This window comes from Hypanus sabinus, unplaced genomic scaffold (genome assembly GCF_030144855.1).
Source record: "Hypanus sabinus isolate sHypSab1 unplaced genomic scaffold, sHypSab1.hap1 scaffold_233, whole genome shotgun sequence".
NCBI classification, from domain to species: domain Eukaryota; kingdom Metazoa; phylum Chordata; class Chondrichthyes; order Myliobatiformes; family Dasyatidae; genus Hypanus; species Hypanus sabinus.
This window is the reverse complement of record NW_026780444.1, coordinates 256,093-276,350: the sequence shown is the minus strand read 5'-3', so window position 1 is coordinate 276,350 and position 20,258 is coordinate 256,093. Positions and strand designations below refer to the sequence as shown.

The 20,258-nt window shown below is 44.6% G+C and overlaps 1 protein-coding gene across 3 annotated transcripts in view; it reads left to right on the top strand.

Moving 5' to 3' along the window:
• The first annotated feature begins 5,043 nt into the window (after positions 1–5,043).
• Positions 5,044–20,258, top strand: part of LOC132387903 (NACHT, LRR and PYD domains-containing protein 3-like) — a 28,801-nt gene continuing 13,586 nt past the window's right edge. The window contains exons 1-3 of one of the 3 annotated variants that reach the window (XM_059960222.1): positions 5,044–5,166; positions 14,951–15,115; positions 18,604–18,695. In XM_059960222.1, the coding sequence (XP_059816205.1) occupies positions 18,686–18,695 (10 nt within the window). In that variant the 5' untranslated portion in view covers positions 5,044–5,166; positions 14,951–15,115; positions 18,604–18,685. Of the gene's footprint in view, positions 5,167–14,946; positions 15,116–18,603; positions 18,696–20,258 lie in introns of all 3 variants that reach the window. The other 2 variants (XM_059960223.1, XM_059960224.1) reach the window with 2 other exon arrangements.

The window sequence follows — 20,258 nt, the reverse complement described above, 5'->3', positions numbered from 1 at the left end:
TCTAAGGGGCCAATTTCATCCCTCACTATCCTCTTGCTTTTAATATAACTGTAGAAACCTTTCGGATTTACTTTCACCTTATTTGCCAAACCAACCTCGTATCTTCTTTTAGCTTTCCTAATCTCTTTCTTAAGATTCCTTTTACATTCTTTATATTCCTCAAGCAATTCCTTTACTCCATGCTGCCTATATCTATTGTAGGCATCCTTCTTTTTCTGAACCAAATTTCTAATGTCCCTTGAAAACCATGGTGCTCTCAAACCTTTAACCTTTCCTTTCACCCTAACAGGAACATAAAGATTCTGTACCCTCATAATTTCACCCTTAAATTACCTCCATTTCTCTATTACATCGTTCCCATAAAACAACTTGACCCAATCCACTCTCTCTAAATCCCTTCGCATCCCCTCAAAGTTAGCCTTTCTCCAATCAAAACTCTCAACTCAGGTCCAGTCCTGTCCTTCTCCATAATTATATTGAAGCTAATGCTATTGTGATGACTGGACCCGAAGTGCTCTCCAACACATACACCTGTCAGCTGACCTATCGCATTCCCTAACAGGAGATCCAACACTGCCCATCTCTAGTCGGTACTTCTATGTATTGTTGCAAAAAACTATCCTGCACACATTTCACAAACTCTAAACCATCCAGCCCTTTTACAGAATGAGCTTCCCAGTCTATGTGTGGAAAATTAAAATCTCCCACAATCACCACCTTGTGTTTACTACAAATATCTGCTATCTCCTTACACATTTGCTCTTCCAACTCACGTGCCCCATTAGGTGGCCTATAATACACTCCTATCAGTGTTACTGCACCTTTCCCATTCCTCAATTCCACCCAAATAGCCTCCCTAGAGGAGCTCTCTAATCTATCCTTCCAAAGCACCGCCATAAGATTTTCTCGGACAAGCAATGCAACACCTCCTCCTCTGGCCCCTCCTACTCTATCACACCTGAAGCAACTAAATCCAGGAATATTTAGTTGCCAATCACACCCTTCCTGCAACCATGTTTCACTAATAGCTACAACATCATAATTCCAGGTATCAATCCACACTTTAAGCTCATCCACCTTTCTTACAATGCTCCTAGCATTAAAATAAATACATTTAAGATTCTCTCCATCTCCTCCTCTCTTTCCATCCCTAACAATGCATTCAAATTTATTATCCTTTTCTTTCTTCTCCCCTACATCTTCGGGCTGAGCGCATCCCTTCTCCATCACCTGCCTTTCCTCCCTCACACACTGTTTATTTACTTGCTCCACTGGTGAACTAACCTCCTCTCCCATAGTCTCCTCAAATATTCTCCCGCCCCCCCATCTTACTAGTTTAAAGTCCGCCCTGTAGCCCTAGCAAACCTCCCCGCTAGGATATTGGTCCCCCCACGATTCAAGTGTAACCCGTCCTTCTTGAACAGGTCACTCCTGCCCCAGAAGAGGTCCCAATGATCCAGAAACTTGAATCCCTGCCCCCTGCTCCAAACCCACAGCCACGCATTCATCCTCCACCTAATTCTATTCCTACTCTCACTGTCGCGTGGCACAGGCAGTAATCCCGAGATTGCTACCTTTGCGGTCCTTCTTCTTAACTGCCTTCCTAACTCCCTATACTTTCGTTTCAGGACCTCTTCCCCTTTCCATCCTATGTCATTGGTACCTACATGTACCACGACCTCTGGCTCTTCACTCTCCCACTTCAGGATATCTTGGACGCGATCAGAAACGTCCCGAACCCTGGCACCAGGGAGGCAAATTACCATCCGGGACTCCCGGTCACCTCCACAGAAACGCCTGTCTGAGCCCCTGACTATTGAGTCCCCTATTACTATGGACCTCTTTCTTCTAACCCTACCCTTCTGAGCTACAGGGCCGTCCTCTGTGCCGGAGGCTCGGCCACTGTCACTCCCAACAGGTAGGCTGTCCCCCCCAACAGTACTCAAACATGAGTACTTATTGTCAAGGGGTACAGCCACTGGGGTACTCTCTAGTACCTGCCTCTTCCCCTTCCTGACTGTAACCCACCTATCTGCCTCCCGTGGTCCCGGAGTGACCACCTGCCTGTAACTCCTCTCTATCACCTCCTCACTCTCCCTGACCAGCCGAAGGTCATCGAGCTGCAGCTCCAGTTCCCTAACTCGGTACCTCAGGAGCTGCAGTTCGGCGCACCTGGCGCAGATGTGGACGTCCGGGAGGCTCGGAGACTCCAGGATCTCCCACATCCGACACCGAGAACAACAAGCTGCCCTCACACTCATACTTCCCGAATAACTGAAAATACGAGAACTAAAAGATAAGCCTACTGTGCCCTCTTCCGCCTAAGCCCTCTGAGCTCAAGCCCTACACTCTGCGCCCGGCTCACTCCCAAGCCCTACACTCTGCGCCCGGCTCACTCCCAAGCCCTACACTCTGCGCCCGGCTCACTCCCAAGCCCTACACTCTACGCCCGGCTCACTCCCAAGCCCTACACTACGCCCGGCTCACTCCCAAGCCCTACACTCTGCGCCCGGCTCACTCCCAAGCCCTACACTCTACGCCCGGCTCACTCCCAAGCCCTACACTCTACGCCCGGCTCACTCCCAAGCCCTACACTCTGCGCCCGGCTCACTCCCAAGCCCTACACTCTGCGCCCGGCTCACTCCCAAGCCCTACACTCTGCGCCCGGCTCACTCCCAAGCCCTACACTCTGCGCCCGGCTCACTCCCAAGCCCTACACTCTGCGCCCGGCTCACTCCCAAGCCCTACACTCTGCGCCCGGCTCACTCCCAAGCCCTACATTCTACGCCCGGCTCACTCCCAAGCCCTACACTCTGCGCCCGGCTCACTCCCAAGCCCTACACTCTGCGCCCGGCTCACTCCGCTGCCCGCAAACGAAGCTGCCCGCTTCTTAAGGCAGCGTTCTTTATATATCTTCCCTCCTTCCCGGGCCTCCTTCACGCGCCTGCGCAGTCCCGCCTCTCAGAACTCCGATCTGAGAAGCAATTGGACAATTTGAAAATGGCCGCCGCCGCACTTCCTCTCAAGCCTCGCTGTCCTCTTCCAAAAGGTTGATGAAGGCCAATAGACCGTATGCCTTCTGAACCACACAGTCAGGCTGCGCAGCATTTTTGAGTGTCCTATGGACTCAGACCCCAAGATCCCTCTGATTCTCCTCACTGCTAAGAGTCTTACCATTCATACTATATTCTGCCATCATATTTACCTTCTAAAGTGAACCACCTCACACTTATCTGGGTCGAACTCCCATCTTCCACTTCTCAGCCCAGTTTCGCTTCCAATTGGGGTCCCACTATAACCTCGACAGCCCTCCAAACGATCCATAATACCCCTAACCTTTGTGTCATCAGTAAATGTACTAACCTATCCCTCCACTTCCTCATCCAGGTCCTTTATAAAACTTACGAAGAGAAGTAGTGCCAGAACGTATCCCTGAGGAACAGCCCTAGTCAGCGACGTCCAGGCAGAATATGAACCATCTACAAACAATTTTGCGTTCTGTGAGCAAGACATTTCTGAATCCACAAAGCAATGTCCGCTTGGATCCCATGCCTCCTTAATTTCTCAATAAGCCTTACATGGGTTCCTCATCAAGTGCCTTGCTGAAATCCGTATACACTACATCTACTGCTCTACCTCTATAAATGTGTTTAGTCACATCCTCAGAAAATTCAATCAGGCCGGTAAGGCACAACCTGCCTTTGACAAAGCCAAGCTGTCTATTCGTAATAATTTCATGCCTCTCCAAATGTTCATAAATTCATGAAACAGAGCATGTGAAGTTGAATTCCTTATTTCCTATTTTCAGTTAGTTCTGCTGAGCCAGTTCCTCGATCACCAGGGTAACAGCCCACCAAAGCTATAGAGTGTTGAACATATTTATCGCTCTCTGGTCACCGCCCGTCAGTGACCTCAGGAACCGTTGTGGGTGCCCGGATGCCTTGAACATTCACTGTATGGAATATATAACGTTTCTGTTGCAGTAAATGGATAACTAATGAATGTAGGGATTGCATTCATGCAAATCTGTTTAGGATGTCACAAACAGGGTTCAACAGGGATCACTCCCTCCACAATTCCCTTGTTCATTCATCTCCCCTCACTAATCTTCTTCCAGATACTTATCCCTGCATAAGCCTAAGTGCTACACCTGCCGTACCCCTCTTCCCTCACCTCCATTCAGAGACACAAAGCAGTCCTTCCGGGTGAGGCAACACTTCATCTGCGAATCTATTGCTGGGGACATTTATTGTGTCCCGTGCTCCCGATGCGGCGTCCTTTACATTGGTGAGACCCACCATCAATTGGGAGACCGTTTCGTCGAGCATCTCTGTATCATCTGCCACAAGGGGGACTTTGCAGTGGCCGGACATTTTAATTCTGATTCCCATTCCGACGTTTCGATCAACGGCCTCCTCTTGTTTCAAGATGAGACCGCCTTTAGGGTGGAGGAGCAACACCATTATGATCGTCTTCATATAAAACAAACACAAAGGCCGGCAGATGTGTGGAGACGGAAGGGATCGAGGCAATGTGGATCGGACAGAAACATGTGGCTGAGATGGGAGAGCAGCCGCCATCTTGTTGATCGTTACAGTGGCTGAATGGCCTCCTCCTGCTGTTTTTCACTTGGTGTTTCAGTGTTCTTGTCCAGTGAGGCTCCGGAAGAATGTGAATAGAAAAAAGTGTTTATAAACATAGAACTGATTTCAAAGAAGCCTGCACAATTCCTTTTCAGGTGGGAATTGTACGTCAAACCGGGATGGGAATCGAACCTTTAACTCTGAGAACCGGGAGATGGAGCGATGGGGACGGGGAAGATTCTTAGGGAAAACAAAAATGTAGCTGGTGTAAATATGGAATAATGTGGGGAATGCGGCAGGTAGGTCGGACAGTGTGTGAGGGACGAGGAGCAGAGTCACCGGTGCCTCGCTCTCATTTCAAACGCAGATCTGCAGCATCTGAGGTTTTTGCTTCCGAGGCCCCGCCCCCGCTCTCACAGTCTCCGGATGGGCGGGGGTTTTCTTTCCGTTCTCTGTTGAAGCTGATCGTCGGCGTGGAGCCGGTGGACGGATCTCGCTGCTCTCCGGACAAATTGATGATGTTCTCATCGGTCAGTATTGAGGCCGGTCACTGGGGTTGAACGCAACTGACAATTTCCCATCGGTGAGTACTGAAGCCGATCCCGGGGGCGGGGAACCTCATGTTGGGCAGAAAGTCCCGTTAACTTCCTCGAACTGGCGGCCTCGCCCCGCTTCCTGGACACAACGTGTCGTGGTCGGTCCGGTTTATGGGACCTTCACACCGAACTGCCTGAGATGAGTCGCCGCTCAGCCCCTGGTGTTCTGGTCCCGGGAGCGGGATGAGGTGGCGATGCCGAGACTGAACCCATCCATTAAGATGTACCTGGTGAACTTTACCTCCATCACCCGGCCCGGTACCGGATCCAAACTTCACCTGGATCGACGCCTGGGGTCGATAATTGCTTTACATATTTGCAGCACACTGGAAGCGGCCGTTCGGCCCGTTGTGTTCTTGCAGACTCGAGGGTTAAACAGAGTAATCGCACCCACGGGAGACTCCTCCACGTGTATGAGTAGTTTCATCTTCCCTGTTCAGACAGGACAGTGAGATCCAGATCTCTCACGTCCTCTCGGGAGACTGGACGGTTTATTTCCATCTTCTTTCCATTGCTACGACTTGCCGAAATGCTGACCTTGTTTCCCGATATCTGGCCCTATTAATGCGAGAATTAAGTCTTGTTCATTTATCTGGGTTTCTCGGAAATGTGTACACTCGCTCCGGAATTCCCAAAGGAGCAACCCAGGCTGTCTAATATTCCCACACGATTGAAATGGAGAATCTTTATTTTGTTTTCCATGTACAGAGGTAGAGTGAAAATCGTGTATCCGGTATTCTCCACACAGATCAATACATTGCAGTAGTACATTGAAGTAAAGCAAATCATTCTGGTTACAAAGAAAGTGCAGTGCAGGTAGATATGTGGTGCACGGTCACATCGATTTAGACTGTGAGGTCAGAAGTCCACTCATCAAGCTGTTCGCTTCTAACAGCAGAATGGACACCGTCCTTGTGCCCGGTGGCATGTTTCTGTTCTATTTTTTCTTCGCCCCGATGGGAGGGTGAGAAGTGAGAATGTTCAGGGTTGTGGGGATCTTTCATAATGTTGGCTGCTTTACTGAGTCAGTGGGAAGTGTAGACAGAGTCCATGGAGGGGAGGTTGGTTTCTATGATGTGCTCAGCTGTGTCCACAGTTCTCCGCTATTTCATTCAGTTAAAGGAAGAGCAGTAGCCGTATGAAGATATGAAGCATCGAGATGGGATACTTTCTGCGGTGCATTGATACAGCCTGTAGAGTGGAAAAGGACATATACTGAAGTTCTTATTGTTTTTTCTGGCTTTGTTATATTGGAAGCTGTTATCTACTAGTGTATACTATTATTTCAGGATCTGTATTACTGGACCACCATCAGAGAGTGCACTTGATTCCTTCTCCCACCTGGTTCCATCTGCTTATTCCGTGCCCAACTTGTACAATCTCTGTCCAGTCTGTATGCCCCCACCTCAATGATATATGTCAACCATCTTGTTCAACCTCTGTCCAGTCTGTATCCCATTACCTCAGTTATATATATATCAAACATCTTGTTCAACAATTCAGGCTATCCGATTGCCACAATGATATATTTCAGCAATCGTTCTTCTAAACTTTTTCCTCATTGTGAAGTTTTGTTTTGACCCTTTTCCAGGATTGAGTTTTCTTTTTTTTTTGATAACTAGAAACACCAGAGGTTTAATTGAATACAGCATGTCGCAGGGAAAATGCAGCCATTTCAATTTTAGTTTCACCGTTACAAAATGGCTGCAGTGTTAATCTTTGTCATAATGGAACTCATAGCATCTGATGTTAAGCTTGTTATTTCCTTTGTCGGTTATTTTCGGTGAGCCACTTCCTCTGTTTCCAGGGTAACAGCCCGTCAGGGCTGCAGCAAGTGTTGCTCTTTTTATCGCTCTGTGGTCACCGCCTCTCAGCTTAGAGACAGTGGCCTCGGGAGCAAAGGCAACAGAGTGATAGCGGGAGGAAAGGATGCTGTGAGCATTGACTGTGTGGGATCTGTTACACCAGGGTCTGAATGAACTCAGATCTAACAGAGTAGTTGGGGTGGAGTGGCATTTACAGTTCAGGGTGGCAATCAGTTGCTATCTGTGCATTTAAATGAAGAGGGAGAAATACTACAGTTGCAGGAAATTTAACGTAAGGATGAGAAAACACTGGAAACGCTCAGCAGATCGGCAGCATCTTGGACAGTCTCAGTTCTGGAACTGGGTCTTCCACCATTTGTCCTTTCAGAGATGTAGTCTGATGTACTGAGTTTCCAGCATTATCTACTTCATAATTTTACATTTTGTTCCGGCTACACTGCAGGAAACATGGCAGCCCGCTCTGCTGGACAAAATCCCACACAACGATAACATAGGGATCAAATGTGCTCGGTTTAGCTGCTGGGGACAGGCTGAAGTGTATCCACATCATCTATGCAGACCGGGGAGCCAGCCTGAGCACCGGCCCCGGCAGAGGGTCATTAGGGTCCAATTACACCTTAGTTTGTGAATCGGAAATGGCAGGAAAACCCCAGCAAATTGCCGGCACCAAGGTGTCTTTGTATGAGTGATGATATTGGGCCGGTGACTCTGAAGATATGGAACTGACAGTATACAGGCTTCGGTCCAGGTTGGTAATTCGACAGCTGGGATCGGAATTTTCTCTGTCTGCAGTGAGGCTGAAATCACGCGGGGTTGGGCATTGGTTATGGGAAAATCACAGTCTACACTGTCCAATAAGATATCATATCTGTCAAGTAGCTTGGAGATTATTTAAGAATGAACTAGGGCGTTAGGCCAATTTGGGAAGTGATGTTCATCTGAACTTTGGTAAAGTCTGTAACAAGGTCCCGCATGGCAGCTGATCGGGAAGGTTCGGTCACGTGGGATTCACAGGGAGCTGGTGAGGTGGATTCACACCCGGTTCGAGAATAAGAAGGAGAGGGGGATGAATGTAGATGGTTCCAGCGAATGGAGCCCTGTGACGAGTGGGATGTGAGTGTCAGTGTTGAGACCTCTGTAATTTATTATTCATGCCATTGATCTGTATATGAATGTACATGGCTACACAAAGTATTATGTACCGTTGTTTTCACCCTACTGTAGAAAATATATTATCAAGCTGGAGAGGTTGCAGAAGAGTTTGCTGAATATTTTGCCTGGACTAGAGGGCCGAGTCATAGGAAGCTTTTGGCCGAGCTGGATCTTCATTGCAGAGGAGAATGAGGGTGACATTATAGGAGATCATGAAATCAAAAGGGAATATAGATAATGTGGTTGGTCGTGGTATTTTACCCAGGTTTCAATGTTCAAGATTGTTTAATGTCATTCCAGTAACAAGTGTAAAGGAGAACAAAGTAATTGTTACTCAGGACAGAGGAAAAAATCAATATGATGGAGACCACAATAATAAACAAGACACTATACATGAAGTATGATAGTTTAAAAAGATTGATTCTGTGTCCATGAAGTGACGTTAAGCACAGGAGTGTCTGGACAGATGAGACTGACATTGATTCTTCTTCTGCATGCGACTTGCGCATTACACACCTGAGCGATCATGGGTCTCAACATCTGATGACCCCACACAGCGGCAATAATATATCGTACACTTAAATCTGTTAGTTATTTCACAGTGTCCATATATGTTCTTCTTTGTCTCCCTCTTCCGCGTTTCCCAGGCATACAGCCTTGCAACGTAAGGCATTCTATTTCTTCCTTTCTGATGACATGGTCGAGGAATTTAAGGTTCCTCTCATTTAATGTTCTCATTAAAGATCTTTTGTTGTGGGTACGTTGGGGTACTGTCTCGTTAGCTACCCTGTCTCTATGTGATATTTTCAGCATTCTTCTAAAAAACCACATTTCTGTTCCTTCTATGTTTCTTTGGAGTTCAGGTGTTACAGTCCATGTTTCGGAAACATACAGCAAGATTGACCAGATGCGGCATTTTAGTAGCCTAAGCTTTGTTGTCATAGAAATGTGTCTGTTGTTAAAAATGGGTTTCATTTTTTGGAAGTTGGTTTTGGCAATGGCCATTTTTCTTTTTGTTTCTACTTTACTTCTAGCATCTTGTGATATAAAGCGACCAAGGTATTTAAAACTGGTCTTTTGTTCAACCTCTTGGTTACCGATGAGAAATTGGCAGTTGGGAGTATGCTGCTCTTTTTATATTACCATATATTTGTTTTTTTTAACCGTTGATGGTTAGACCAAAGTCTGCACTTGTTTGTACTAATTTGTCTAGGAGGATTTGTAGGTCTTCTGCAGCACTTGCTATTAGGGTGGTATCATCTGTGTATCTTATGTTGTTGATGTAAGCACCTCCAATTTTTATCCCATCTAGGTCTTCTGTTTCTCTGAGAATCATTTCAGTACAGATGTGTAATAATTCCGGCGAGGCAACGCATCTCTGTCTAACTCCCCTTTGAATTTTAGTCCAACTGCTTATATTATCATCATTTTTTACCGCCATTATTTGAATCCAATATAAATTTTGAAGCGCTTATTTTTCCCTTCCGTCAATGTTTAGTTAAGTGAGAACTTGAAATAATTTTTCATGTTGCACTTTGCCAAATGCTTTAGTGAAATCAATAAAATTAAAAAAGATATCATTTTGATATTCAATTGCCCTTTCTGAAAACATTTGTAGCATGAAAATTGCGTTCCTAGTTCCTCTATCCCGCATAAGCCCATATTGCAGTTTAGAAGTTTCTGGCCTTAACTTGTTTTTAACTTGACTGAGACAATTCTCAACAAAATCTTTATTAGGTGACTCAGGAGACTGATTGTTCTATAATTTTCGCAGTCCATAGTTCCAGGAATTTTAGGCAGAGTTATAAATACTGATTTCAAGAGATCGTCAGGCAATACACCAGACTTATATATGTCATTGAACTCTTCAAAATGAATATCTATGCCCAGATCTTCTGGGGTTTGTATCATTTCCACTGAAATTCCATCAGGTCCGGTGGCTTTACCTTATTTCACTGTTTTCATTGCTTTCGTCATTTCTTCTTTGGTAATAGGTGGGCCAGAATTAGGGTGGTTCATATATGGGGGTTCCCCTCTATTATCTCAAAAAGCTGCTCTATATACTGAATCCACCTCTCACATACTTTATCTGGATCTGTTAGGATGGATCCGTCTGCTGATCCTATTCTTCATGCAGAGGAGGTTTTCGTAATTCCAGTAAATTTTCTAGTGCATTTCTTTGCTGTTGTTAATATGGCCTTCAACATAATTTCATTTTTTGAGTCAGCCATTCTCCCTTTGCAATATTGCACAATTCTCTGGTCTGTGACATTGATTCTGTGTCCAAAAAGTGACGATAGACACAAGAGTGTCTGGCCATGTGAGTGACGTTGATTCTATGTCCGTAGAGTGACGATAGGCACAGCAGTGTCTGGCCATATGAGACTAACATTGATTCTGTGCCCATGAAGTGACGATAGACACAGGAGTGTCTAGACATACGAGACTGAAATTGATTCTATGTCCATAAAGTGACATTAGGCACAGGAGAGTATGGACCTACAGAAAATGATATTGACTGTCTGTACATAAAGTCACTTTAGACAGTGGAGTGCCTAGAACTGTCAGGAAATGTTAAACTGTAAGTGGGTGGGATGTGAAGGGTGGGTTAGTGAGTAGAGGTGTTGATCAGGCTTACTGCTTGGTGTAAATAACTGTTTTGATCCCGATTGTCGTGCCGTGGGTGTTACAGATCCACAATTCCTTTAAGGTAGCACCAGAGTTGTAAAGAGAGTTTAGGACATATTTTCCATTATAACAGGCTATTGCGAAGAGGGGCCGGGATATTAATGCTAATGATGTAAAAGACGCCGAGAATCCAAAAAAAAAAAAAAACAAAACAGAATTGAGTGCAGTTCTGGCAAGCTACTTGGAGGAAAGATGTCGATAAGCGTGAAAGAGTGTAGGGAAAATTACACGGACATTGCTAGTGTTTCAGGAAATAATTATAGTGATAGGTTGAACAGGTTAGAACTCGATTACCTGGAATACAGGGGAATGACGGGGTATCCTAGCAGGATTACAACTTTTTTTTATGCCATTTGCCACTACAATTAAAGGAAGGGTCCAGGACCCTGGGTCGGGAAGCCAAGCTAGGGATATAGAAATCTATGATGGTATAAATAGCGTGAATGCAGTTAGTCATTTCCCCAACAGATTGGGTAAAATCATGGATTTAAGGTTAAAAGTGACACATTTAAGTGTAATCTGAGGGAGAACTACTTCACTCAGTGGGTGGTGAGAATGCGGACCAAGTTCCCAGCAGATGTAAGAGATGAAGGTCCGATTGTGGTATTTCAGAGGTGTTTGGGGAGGTACATGGATGAGGGAGGTATAGAGGCTGTGGTCTGGGTGCAGGGGGGTGGAAACACTCCGAACGTGGCACTGACTGGATGGACTTTAACAACCCTGTGTCTGTGCTGTAAGGGCTCTGTGAATCTCAATTGAAACGTCTACACATAATCGACATTTATTGTAGACAGGTCATAGAAAACATAGAAAATAGGTGCAGGAGTAGGCCATTCGGCCCTTCGAGCCTGCACCGCCATTCAGTATGATCATGGCTGATCATCCAACTCAGAACCCTGTACCTGCTTTCCCTGCATACTCCCTGATCCTTTTAGCCACAAGGGCCATATCTAACTTATATTACATTTAATTTATAGGTCGTATCCAGCACTGCGATTCATTTTGGACCAGCGTCAGCAATGCTGAGAGCTCTGTAGAGCTGGAACCACCATAAAATTTACTGAATGCACCTCGAAGGGGTAAAAACAACCTGTGAAATTTTAGTATCACCATTACAAAATGGCTGAGTGTTCAGTTTAATTTTGTCGCAATGAAACCGAGAACGTGTCACACCGAGTTTGTTATTTCCCCGCTCGGTTATCTTTGCGAGCCACTTCCTCCGTCACCAGGGCAACAGCTCACCAGAGCTGCAGAGAGTGTTGAACGTGTTTATCACTCTCTGGTTGCTGACTCTCAGCGGAGAGAGAGTGGCCTCAGATACGAGGATGCTTTCAGCATTTGCTGATGATACTAAGCTGGGTGGCAGTGTGATATGTGATGAGGATGTTAGGAGAATTCAGGGTGATTTGGATAGGCTGGGTGAGTGGGCATATACTTGGCAGATGACGTTTAATGTGAATAAGTGTGAGGTTATCCACCTTGGGAGTAAGAACAGGAAGGCAGATTATTATCTGAAGTGTGTAAAGTTAGGTAAGGGAGAAATACAAAGAAATCTAGGAGTCCTTGTTCATCAGTCACTGAAGGTGAATGAGCAAGTGCAGCAGGCAGTGAAGAAGGCTAATGGAATGTTGGCCTTTATTACAACTGGAATTGCGTACAAGAGCAAGGAAATCCTCTTGCATTTGTACAGGGCCCTGGTGAGACCACACCTGGTGTATTGTGTACAGTTTTGGTCTCCAGGGTTAAGGAAGGACATCCTGGCTGTAGAGGAAGTACAGTGTAGATTCACGAGGTTAATTCCTGGGATGTCAGGACTGTCTTACGCAGAGAGGTTAGAGAGACTGGGTTTGTACACGCTGGAGTTAAGGAGATTGAGAGGGGATCTGATTGCAACATATAAGATTATTAAGGGATTGGACAAGATAGAGGCAGGAAATATGTTCCAGTTGCTGGGAGAGTCCAGTACCAGAGAATAAGGGGTAGGTCATTTAGGAACTTCATTCTTTAACTCTAACGAAAAACTTCTTCTCCCAGAGAGTTGTGGGGGTGTTGAATGCACTGCCTCCGAAGGCAGTGGAGGCCAATTCTTTGGATGCTTTCAGGAAGGAGCTAGATAGGTATCTTATGGATAGGAAAATCAAGGGATATGGGGACAAGGCAGGAACCGGGTATTGATAGTAGATGATCAGCCAAGATCTCAAAATGGCGGTGCAGGCTTAAAGGGCCGAATAGTCTACTTCAGCCCCTATTATCTATTGTCTATTGTCTATTTACTGTTCGGGATGGAATGAAGATGATTGTAGGGATTGCATCTATGCTATTCTGTTCTGGGTGTCAAACATCTTGCAGTCAGTCAATCGTTTCTGCATCAATAGAACAAACTGAAATCTCCTGCACTGAGTTTCCAATTTTATATTTCAAACATTTTCTTCCTGTCACCCGACGGGGAAAATGGCTACTAATTGACCTGGGCTACTCCGCACTCAATAAAATAATGAACAACTGTGTTCAATGAAACTGCGGGAACAAGCTAAAATGTATCAGCACCCTCTTTGTGATCCAAGGCCCATGTTTTAGAGCTAATCCCCGTCTAGAAAGAGGATCATCAGGCTCCAGTTCTGTCACGGGTTGGTGTGGGAGTGTAAGTTTTATGAACTGGGATTAGCTGAGACACTGCCTCATATTACCGGCAGCAAAGAGTCCTGGGAGAGCTGGTGCTTCAGATACAATCTTGGGATGTGGCTTCCAGGAATATGGGACTGGCAGTGTTTGGGCTTCGGTCCACGTTGGTGCTTTTACAGATGCGGCTGGATGTTCCTCCTTCCGCAATGAAGCAGACGTCTCTGGGGGCTGGATATTGGTAGCGCGAATCTCTCAGAGTGAGATGCGGGAACACCCAGTGTGAGATGTGGAAAAGATGTGCGGGCTGTGACCTTCTGAGGTTGGATCCTGGGACACCACACATGTCTAAATCAGATCAAATGAATCAGGGAATCAAGTTGTCAGGGTTTATGAGAAGTTGAGCGAGTATTTCTGTTCTGTGCTCAGATGTTTGGTTCTGTAGTCTCTCTGGAAGCAAAGTAGAGAATGAGTTCCCATTCCATCCCTCACGGGGAGAGGCTGCGATTAAATACACTGTTTTGTGTTTGCACCAGTTGAAATAGACCGGGGTTTCAGAATTCAACTCACGTTTGGAAATTCCCCCTCACTCTCACCTGTCTATCTGCCAGTGGGAGTCAAACAGAAACTCAGGATGCTGAAGATAGAACAGAACATGGAACAGTACATCGCAGGAACAGGCCCTTCGGCCACAGTGGTGTGCCAGACCAGCTGAAAAGTAAATCAAACACCCCCCCCCCCGCAAAATCTAGGGTTGTTGCGGGTGGGGTGAAGTTGGGGCGGCAGTGATTATTTCCACCAACTGAATAACAACAAGCCCGGATACATTGGAAATGAAGATGGTGTCTGGATTAGACAGAGAGTCTGGGATCTGAGAGTGCTGCCTCAGAATAAAGAAACTTCACTTTAAAACGGAGATGAGAGACATTACTTCAGCCAAAGGTTGTTTGATCTGTGGAATTTGTCACCACAAACAGTGGTGGAGGCTATCACTGGGTATATTCATGTTCTGGATTGACAAATAGGTTGAGAATTATAGCATGAAGCAAGAATACGGTGTTGGAAAATAATCCTCCGTGATTGATTATGGAGCAGACTAGAATGACTTTATCACATAATTCTCCTGTTATAAATTATGACTTGTATCTTATACTATGACTGAATGATGACTTCCTTGTATTCCATCACAAGCAAGAGAAAATCTTCAGATGCTGGAAATCCAAGCAACACCCACAAAATGCTGGAGGAACTAAGCAGCTGGAAGAGAGGAGCGTTGACATCCAGATGTTGCCTGGCCTGATGAGTTCCTCCAGCATTTTGTCTGAGTTCCTTTGTATCCCATATCAGGTTTTGTAAAGTTTGAGGGACAGTTACAGATTTCTTCACTCGGACCATGACATATACGTTCAAAATTTAAATGTCAGGTTTACGCTTTGTTCTCTTTTGTTTTAGTAACATAATTCATTACTTCTTTCGTTGAAGTTAGACCTGTGGTGAGAGATTTATGGGAAGAGACGCCCACAACTGGAAGCAAACCACAACTGAAAACGAGGGAACAGCGACAAGTGAACCAACCCGAGGACGGAGATCATCAATTCGACAGAACCCTTCTGACTCGGAGTTTCCATTAATTCAGTCAGGAGAAAGTTCGGTGAGTCTCATTTACCCAAACACTTCTCCTTTAGACATTACATTTCTGTACCAAGGAAGATAGGAAATAGCTGGAGTGAGACTGAATAAATGTAGAAGTGCCAGTTGCAATCATTCCAGATGTACTGAAGTGCTGTCAGTATAAGTTCTGCATAATAATTATATTATGCATGTGAAAATAAACATTACATTGATTAAGTATATACATGGAGATTTGTGTGTTAATGTTGTATCCCAGCAGGTTGCAGATCGACCATGACACAATCGGTGAGCTGGTCCGCACGGTACGGGACCGAGGGACGCGCTCCCCGCTCCCTGTTACTGACTCTACAGTCTCCCCATCTACCGCGCGCTCCAGCTCACCGCGCCGCCCACTGCCCACGCGCGCCCTCTCGCGGAAATTCGTCACCCTCGGTCTGACGTTGAGAAGATTTAAGCATGCTGCGCGTGCCCGGTATCTCTCGGGAAGTGACGTGACATTTACTTGTCTCTCATTGGTGACACCAAATACCAATTTAGTATACCAACCAATGGGGATATGGGTTTCGTCATTAAGGGGTTTCCTTAACAAGGAGTTGGCGAAGCTGTCAGGGCAATGGATTGAAGTGGGAGTTCAGGGGGTTTATCTCCTCAGTATGAGCAAGGATGGAGAAGGCTTCAGCATATTTTTAGTTGACACCGAAAAAGTGTTGCCTGCTAGTGCGGAGTCGGAGTGATTTTGACAGCAAGTCACGATCTTACTATCTGACACGGTGGGCTGGAGGGACCCGGTGGCTGCATTTTGTTTAAGGTATCTGGGTTTAAACAACGGAGTAAACAGACCCACCTCGGGCCAGCAGGCTGTCCCAGTGGGTGTTGTGGGGACAGATGCTTGGAGTATGGTTGCTCCCTGTCTGCATTAGGGACAAAATGCAACTTTTACAATTCTGTTACTGACTCAAAACATCTATATTCATTCTTTCTTTTGTTTATGGTACAATCATTGTCCAATTTATGTTCAAGGTTAATAGTCATTCAAAACATACATGAAAACACATGAACACAGCCAAATACAACCGCGTTAATGCACACAAAGCCTCCTTGCTGGAAACTGCCTCTCTAAGATACCCCAAGGGCATAGGCACTTTCTGATTAATATTATCTATCCATCGTAGCCTCAGTCATCCTCTCCTTCTTTTGCCTTCTGTTTTACCGATCATGAGACTCTTCTCCAAGGAATCCTACCCCCTCATGATGTGGTCAAAATAATTGAGCTTTTCAAGCTTCCCAGTGAGCAGTCTGGCGTATTTCTCCAAGTATTGACTTGTTGGATCTTCCTGCTGTCCAACGAACACTTTCCCCCAACATCCAAGTTCAGAAGCGTCGATTATTTTGTATTCAGCCTTTATAATTGTCCAGCTCTCACAGCCTTACATCACAACTGGAAATACTATATACTTGACTCTACGGTCCTTCGCAGACAATGTTATGTCTCTGCACTTCAGTATTTTATCTAAATTTGCCATTGCTACCCTCCCCAGAAGTAAGCGCCGTTTAATACGCTGCATTTACCATCATTTTCAATCTTTCTTGATTGATTAAAAAATTTATATGAATAGATACAAATCAGAGGTGAAGTTATATCAGATACATAATAGAATAAACGTACAAAGAAAATGATATACAAGGTCAAAATCATGTGTAATATAATATTAGGCTATTATGTATAAACAGAGAACGACAATTGACAATTGACAATTGATACAATACTCTTGACAATTCATACAAAAAAGACAGGAAATGTTCTATTTATAGGAGAGAAAAAAACACTCTCACCTAAAACAAAAAAAAGGTGGGGTCTGGTCAGTCCATTTGAGGACAAGATTACAAAAAAAAGAAAACGTCCTTCTGGACAAATCTGAAACTTCACGGAGGGAGACAGAAAAGAAAGAAAAAAACTAAAAAAAAAGAAAAGAAATTAGATCGTATGAAAATATTGAATAAAATGTGGCCAGGTTTCAAATTTGAAAGATGTATCGAACGTCCGACTTCTAATTTTCTCCAAGTTTAAACAAAACATAATGGAACAGAGCCAGAAAAAAAGCAATAGGTGGATTAGGATCCTTCTAATGGAACAAAATAGCTGTCCTACCCAATAAATTTGAAAAGGCTATCACATTTACCATCTATAGAAATCTTTGAACCAGGGAAGAAAAAATCCGTCTCTGCTTCCACTTCCTTTCCATTTATTACCACAAAGTTAATAGGACTGGCTGGTCTTCTTAATATTGAGCAAAAAGCCGGCTTTCAACTTTCTTCTTTCACTTTCATTAGAAGCTTCTTCAGATCCTCCTCATTTTCAGCCATTAGAATAGTATCACATGCATATCTGAGTTTATTAATATTCTGTCTGGTAATTTTGACTGCAACATTTTGAGTCCTCTCGACCGGCTTTCCTCATATATTGAGCATATAGATTAAATAAGCAGGGTGACAATATGCAGCCTGCTCATACTCCTTTCTAAATCTTGAACCAGTTTGTTGTTCTGTGTCGTTCTAACTGTTGCTTCTTGATCTTTGTACAAATTACTCTTAATGCAGAACGGGTATTCCCATTTCTTTAAGGATTTGCCATAGTTTATTATGGACCACACTGCTGAAGGTTTTAGAGTAGTCATTAAAACATTGATAAATACTTTTCTGAAATTCTCGCGATTTCTCCATTATCCAGCGTAGGTTAGCAATTTGGTCTCTGGAGCCTCTGCCTCTTCTAAAAGCAGCTTCTATCTGGTAGTTCGTGTTCCATATATTGCTAGGGTCTTGCTTGCATAATCTTTAGCTTTACCTTTCTAGCACGTGAATACTTTACATTTCCATTCTTGGGTATTGGGATAAAAACGGATCTTAATCCAGCCTAAAAGTCATTGTTGTTTATATTTTCCCAGATCTGCTGGAAAATTGCATGCAACACTTTTACAGCATCACCTTTTAGAATTTTTAACAATTTTACTGAAATCCTGTCACAGCTTGCAGCATTATTATTGGCAATGTTTTCTATCACCCATTCGACTTCACTTTCCAGAATGTCTGGCTCCAGATCGATGAGGGAGTCATTGCAGATGTCTTCGCTGTTGGATCTTTCTACAATTCTTCTGTGTGTTCCTGCCAACTCCCTTTGATGTCCTTTGCTTCTGTAAGGTCCTTCCCTTCTTTGTCTTTTCCTATGCTCATTTTACATGAAATGTTCCTTTGATTTCTCTAATTTTCTTCAACAGATCTCTTCTATTTTCCAATTCTGTTGGCTTCTTCAGCTTCAGTGCATCGCTCCTTTAAGAAAGTTTCCTTATATTTCCTTGCTATCTTCTTGAAATTTGTGTTCAGTTGCAGATCTTTGCTCCAATCTCCATTTGCTCCCTGGAATGTAGGAGAGTGAGCAGTGACGTTACAAAAGTGTTTTAAATTTGAAGGACAGAGTAACTGACTCATACTTTTTTTATTTGTGTAATTCAGGTCATTGCCAGCAGGTGGGGCTTTCTTCCACCCGGACGTCGGACAAGCAGACGATAATCAACCAACGTCAGTCAGAGTCAGAATGGACACAGGTATGTTCATTGGGCTTTTTCTCATTAAATCTGTCATCGTGGTACACGTGTAATCAAATCATCAATTGTTCAGAGGGATAAACTTGGGCGATAAAGGAGCAGAGGAAAAGTACCATCAAAAGGAGTCATTGTTCCAACTGGTAAAGTGTCCATGAGCACTGGAACAATTCACTAGCTCCAGCGCTGGGACCTAACGAGGGCAATGATCGAATCGTTCCCCTCACCACACAAATCTTCACCTGAGTGAAAGGAGAAGGAGCCCCTAAATAAGGTGGCTGTGGGTAACACTCAGACAGGAATACAACAGCGGGCAATGTAACAGTCGACGGAACAGATAGAATTTCTGTCAGCATTTGGTACGCCCTGATGTGGGAAATGCCTCCGACAGCCAGTGAGAGAAACAGATGTTGTTTTCTGTTTAGAAGGGCAATGTAGAATTCTCCCCAGATTAACGGGTTGTTGTACAATGGAGGTGAGGGGAGTTCCCGGTGTTTGTTTTCTGTGGCCGAGTTAAAGGACGTTATATTGAGGGAGGACGGGCTGGGTGCAGGAGACAGTGAACAAGAGACATTGTACACAGGGAATCTGGGGGGTGGCTACTGAAGCAATGAAATGTCTTTGGCGAATAGGATTAAAGTAAAACAAAATAATAAGTGGAGAGGGCACCGTACAAAATGCTGGAGGAACTCAGCAGGTCAGGAAGCACCTATAGAGAAAAAATAAGTTTCGTGCTGAGAATCTGCAAATTGATTTCAAAGTCGTCTTGGGTACATAAAATGGAGTCAGCACGAGAGGAGCGTTGTTCTGGCTGAAGGTCTGTGACCAGCAGTATCCGCAAGGATCACTGTTTCGCCATGCGTCGTGTGTGTGAATCAAACAGGTTAATCATATGATGTACTGGGTGGACTCATTAGTTGATTTACAGAGTTGGAGGAGATGAATAAATTTGGGACTGTTGTCAAAGTGTTCGGCATCCAGTTAGAAATAGGAACAGAGAGTCACCAAGTACAGATAATTCAGGCAAATGTGAGAAGTTGCATTTTGAGAGGTCAAATTCGCGCGCAATGTGCACGGTGAATGTTGGGACTGATAATAAGATTGATGTACTGTCGGGTCTTGTGATGGATGTGCCCAGCTCCCTGAAGGTGGCAACACAATTGGTAGTGTGCTAACGATGAGTTGAGGTATTTGTTAAGGTTAGACTATAACTGGATACGCGTTGGTTAAGAGACAATTTCAGTATTGTGCACAAATCGAGAATGATGTGGAGGGTCTGTAGAGGGTGTAGACGAGTTTCACCACAAAAACCTGAGGTAACAGGTCTGTTTAGATGGTAAAGTTTAAAGGGGATTTACGATGCAGGTTTTCTACAGAGAGTGATCGGTGTCTGGAATGAGCTGCCGAGGGAGGGACTGGAAACAGATATTCAGCAGCGTCTGAGAGGCATTTGAACTCATGAGTAGGCCGGGAACGGGGGACATTGACCGTGTTCCTGAAAATGGGATTGGTTTAAAATGGCATCGTGTCCGCATACGCATGGTACATCTACTATTTTATGTTCTA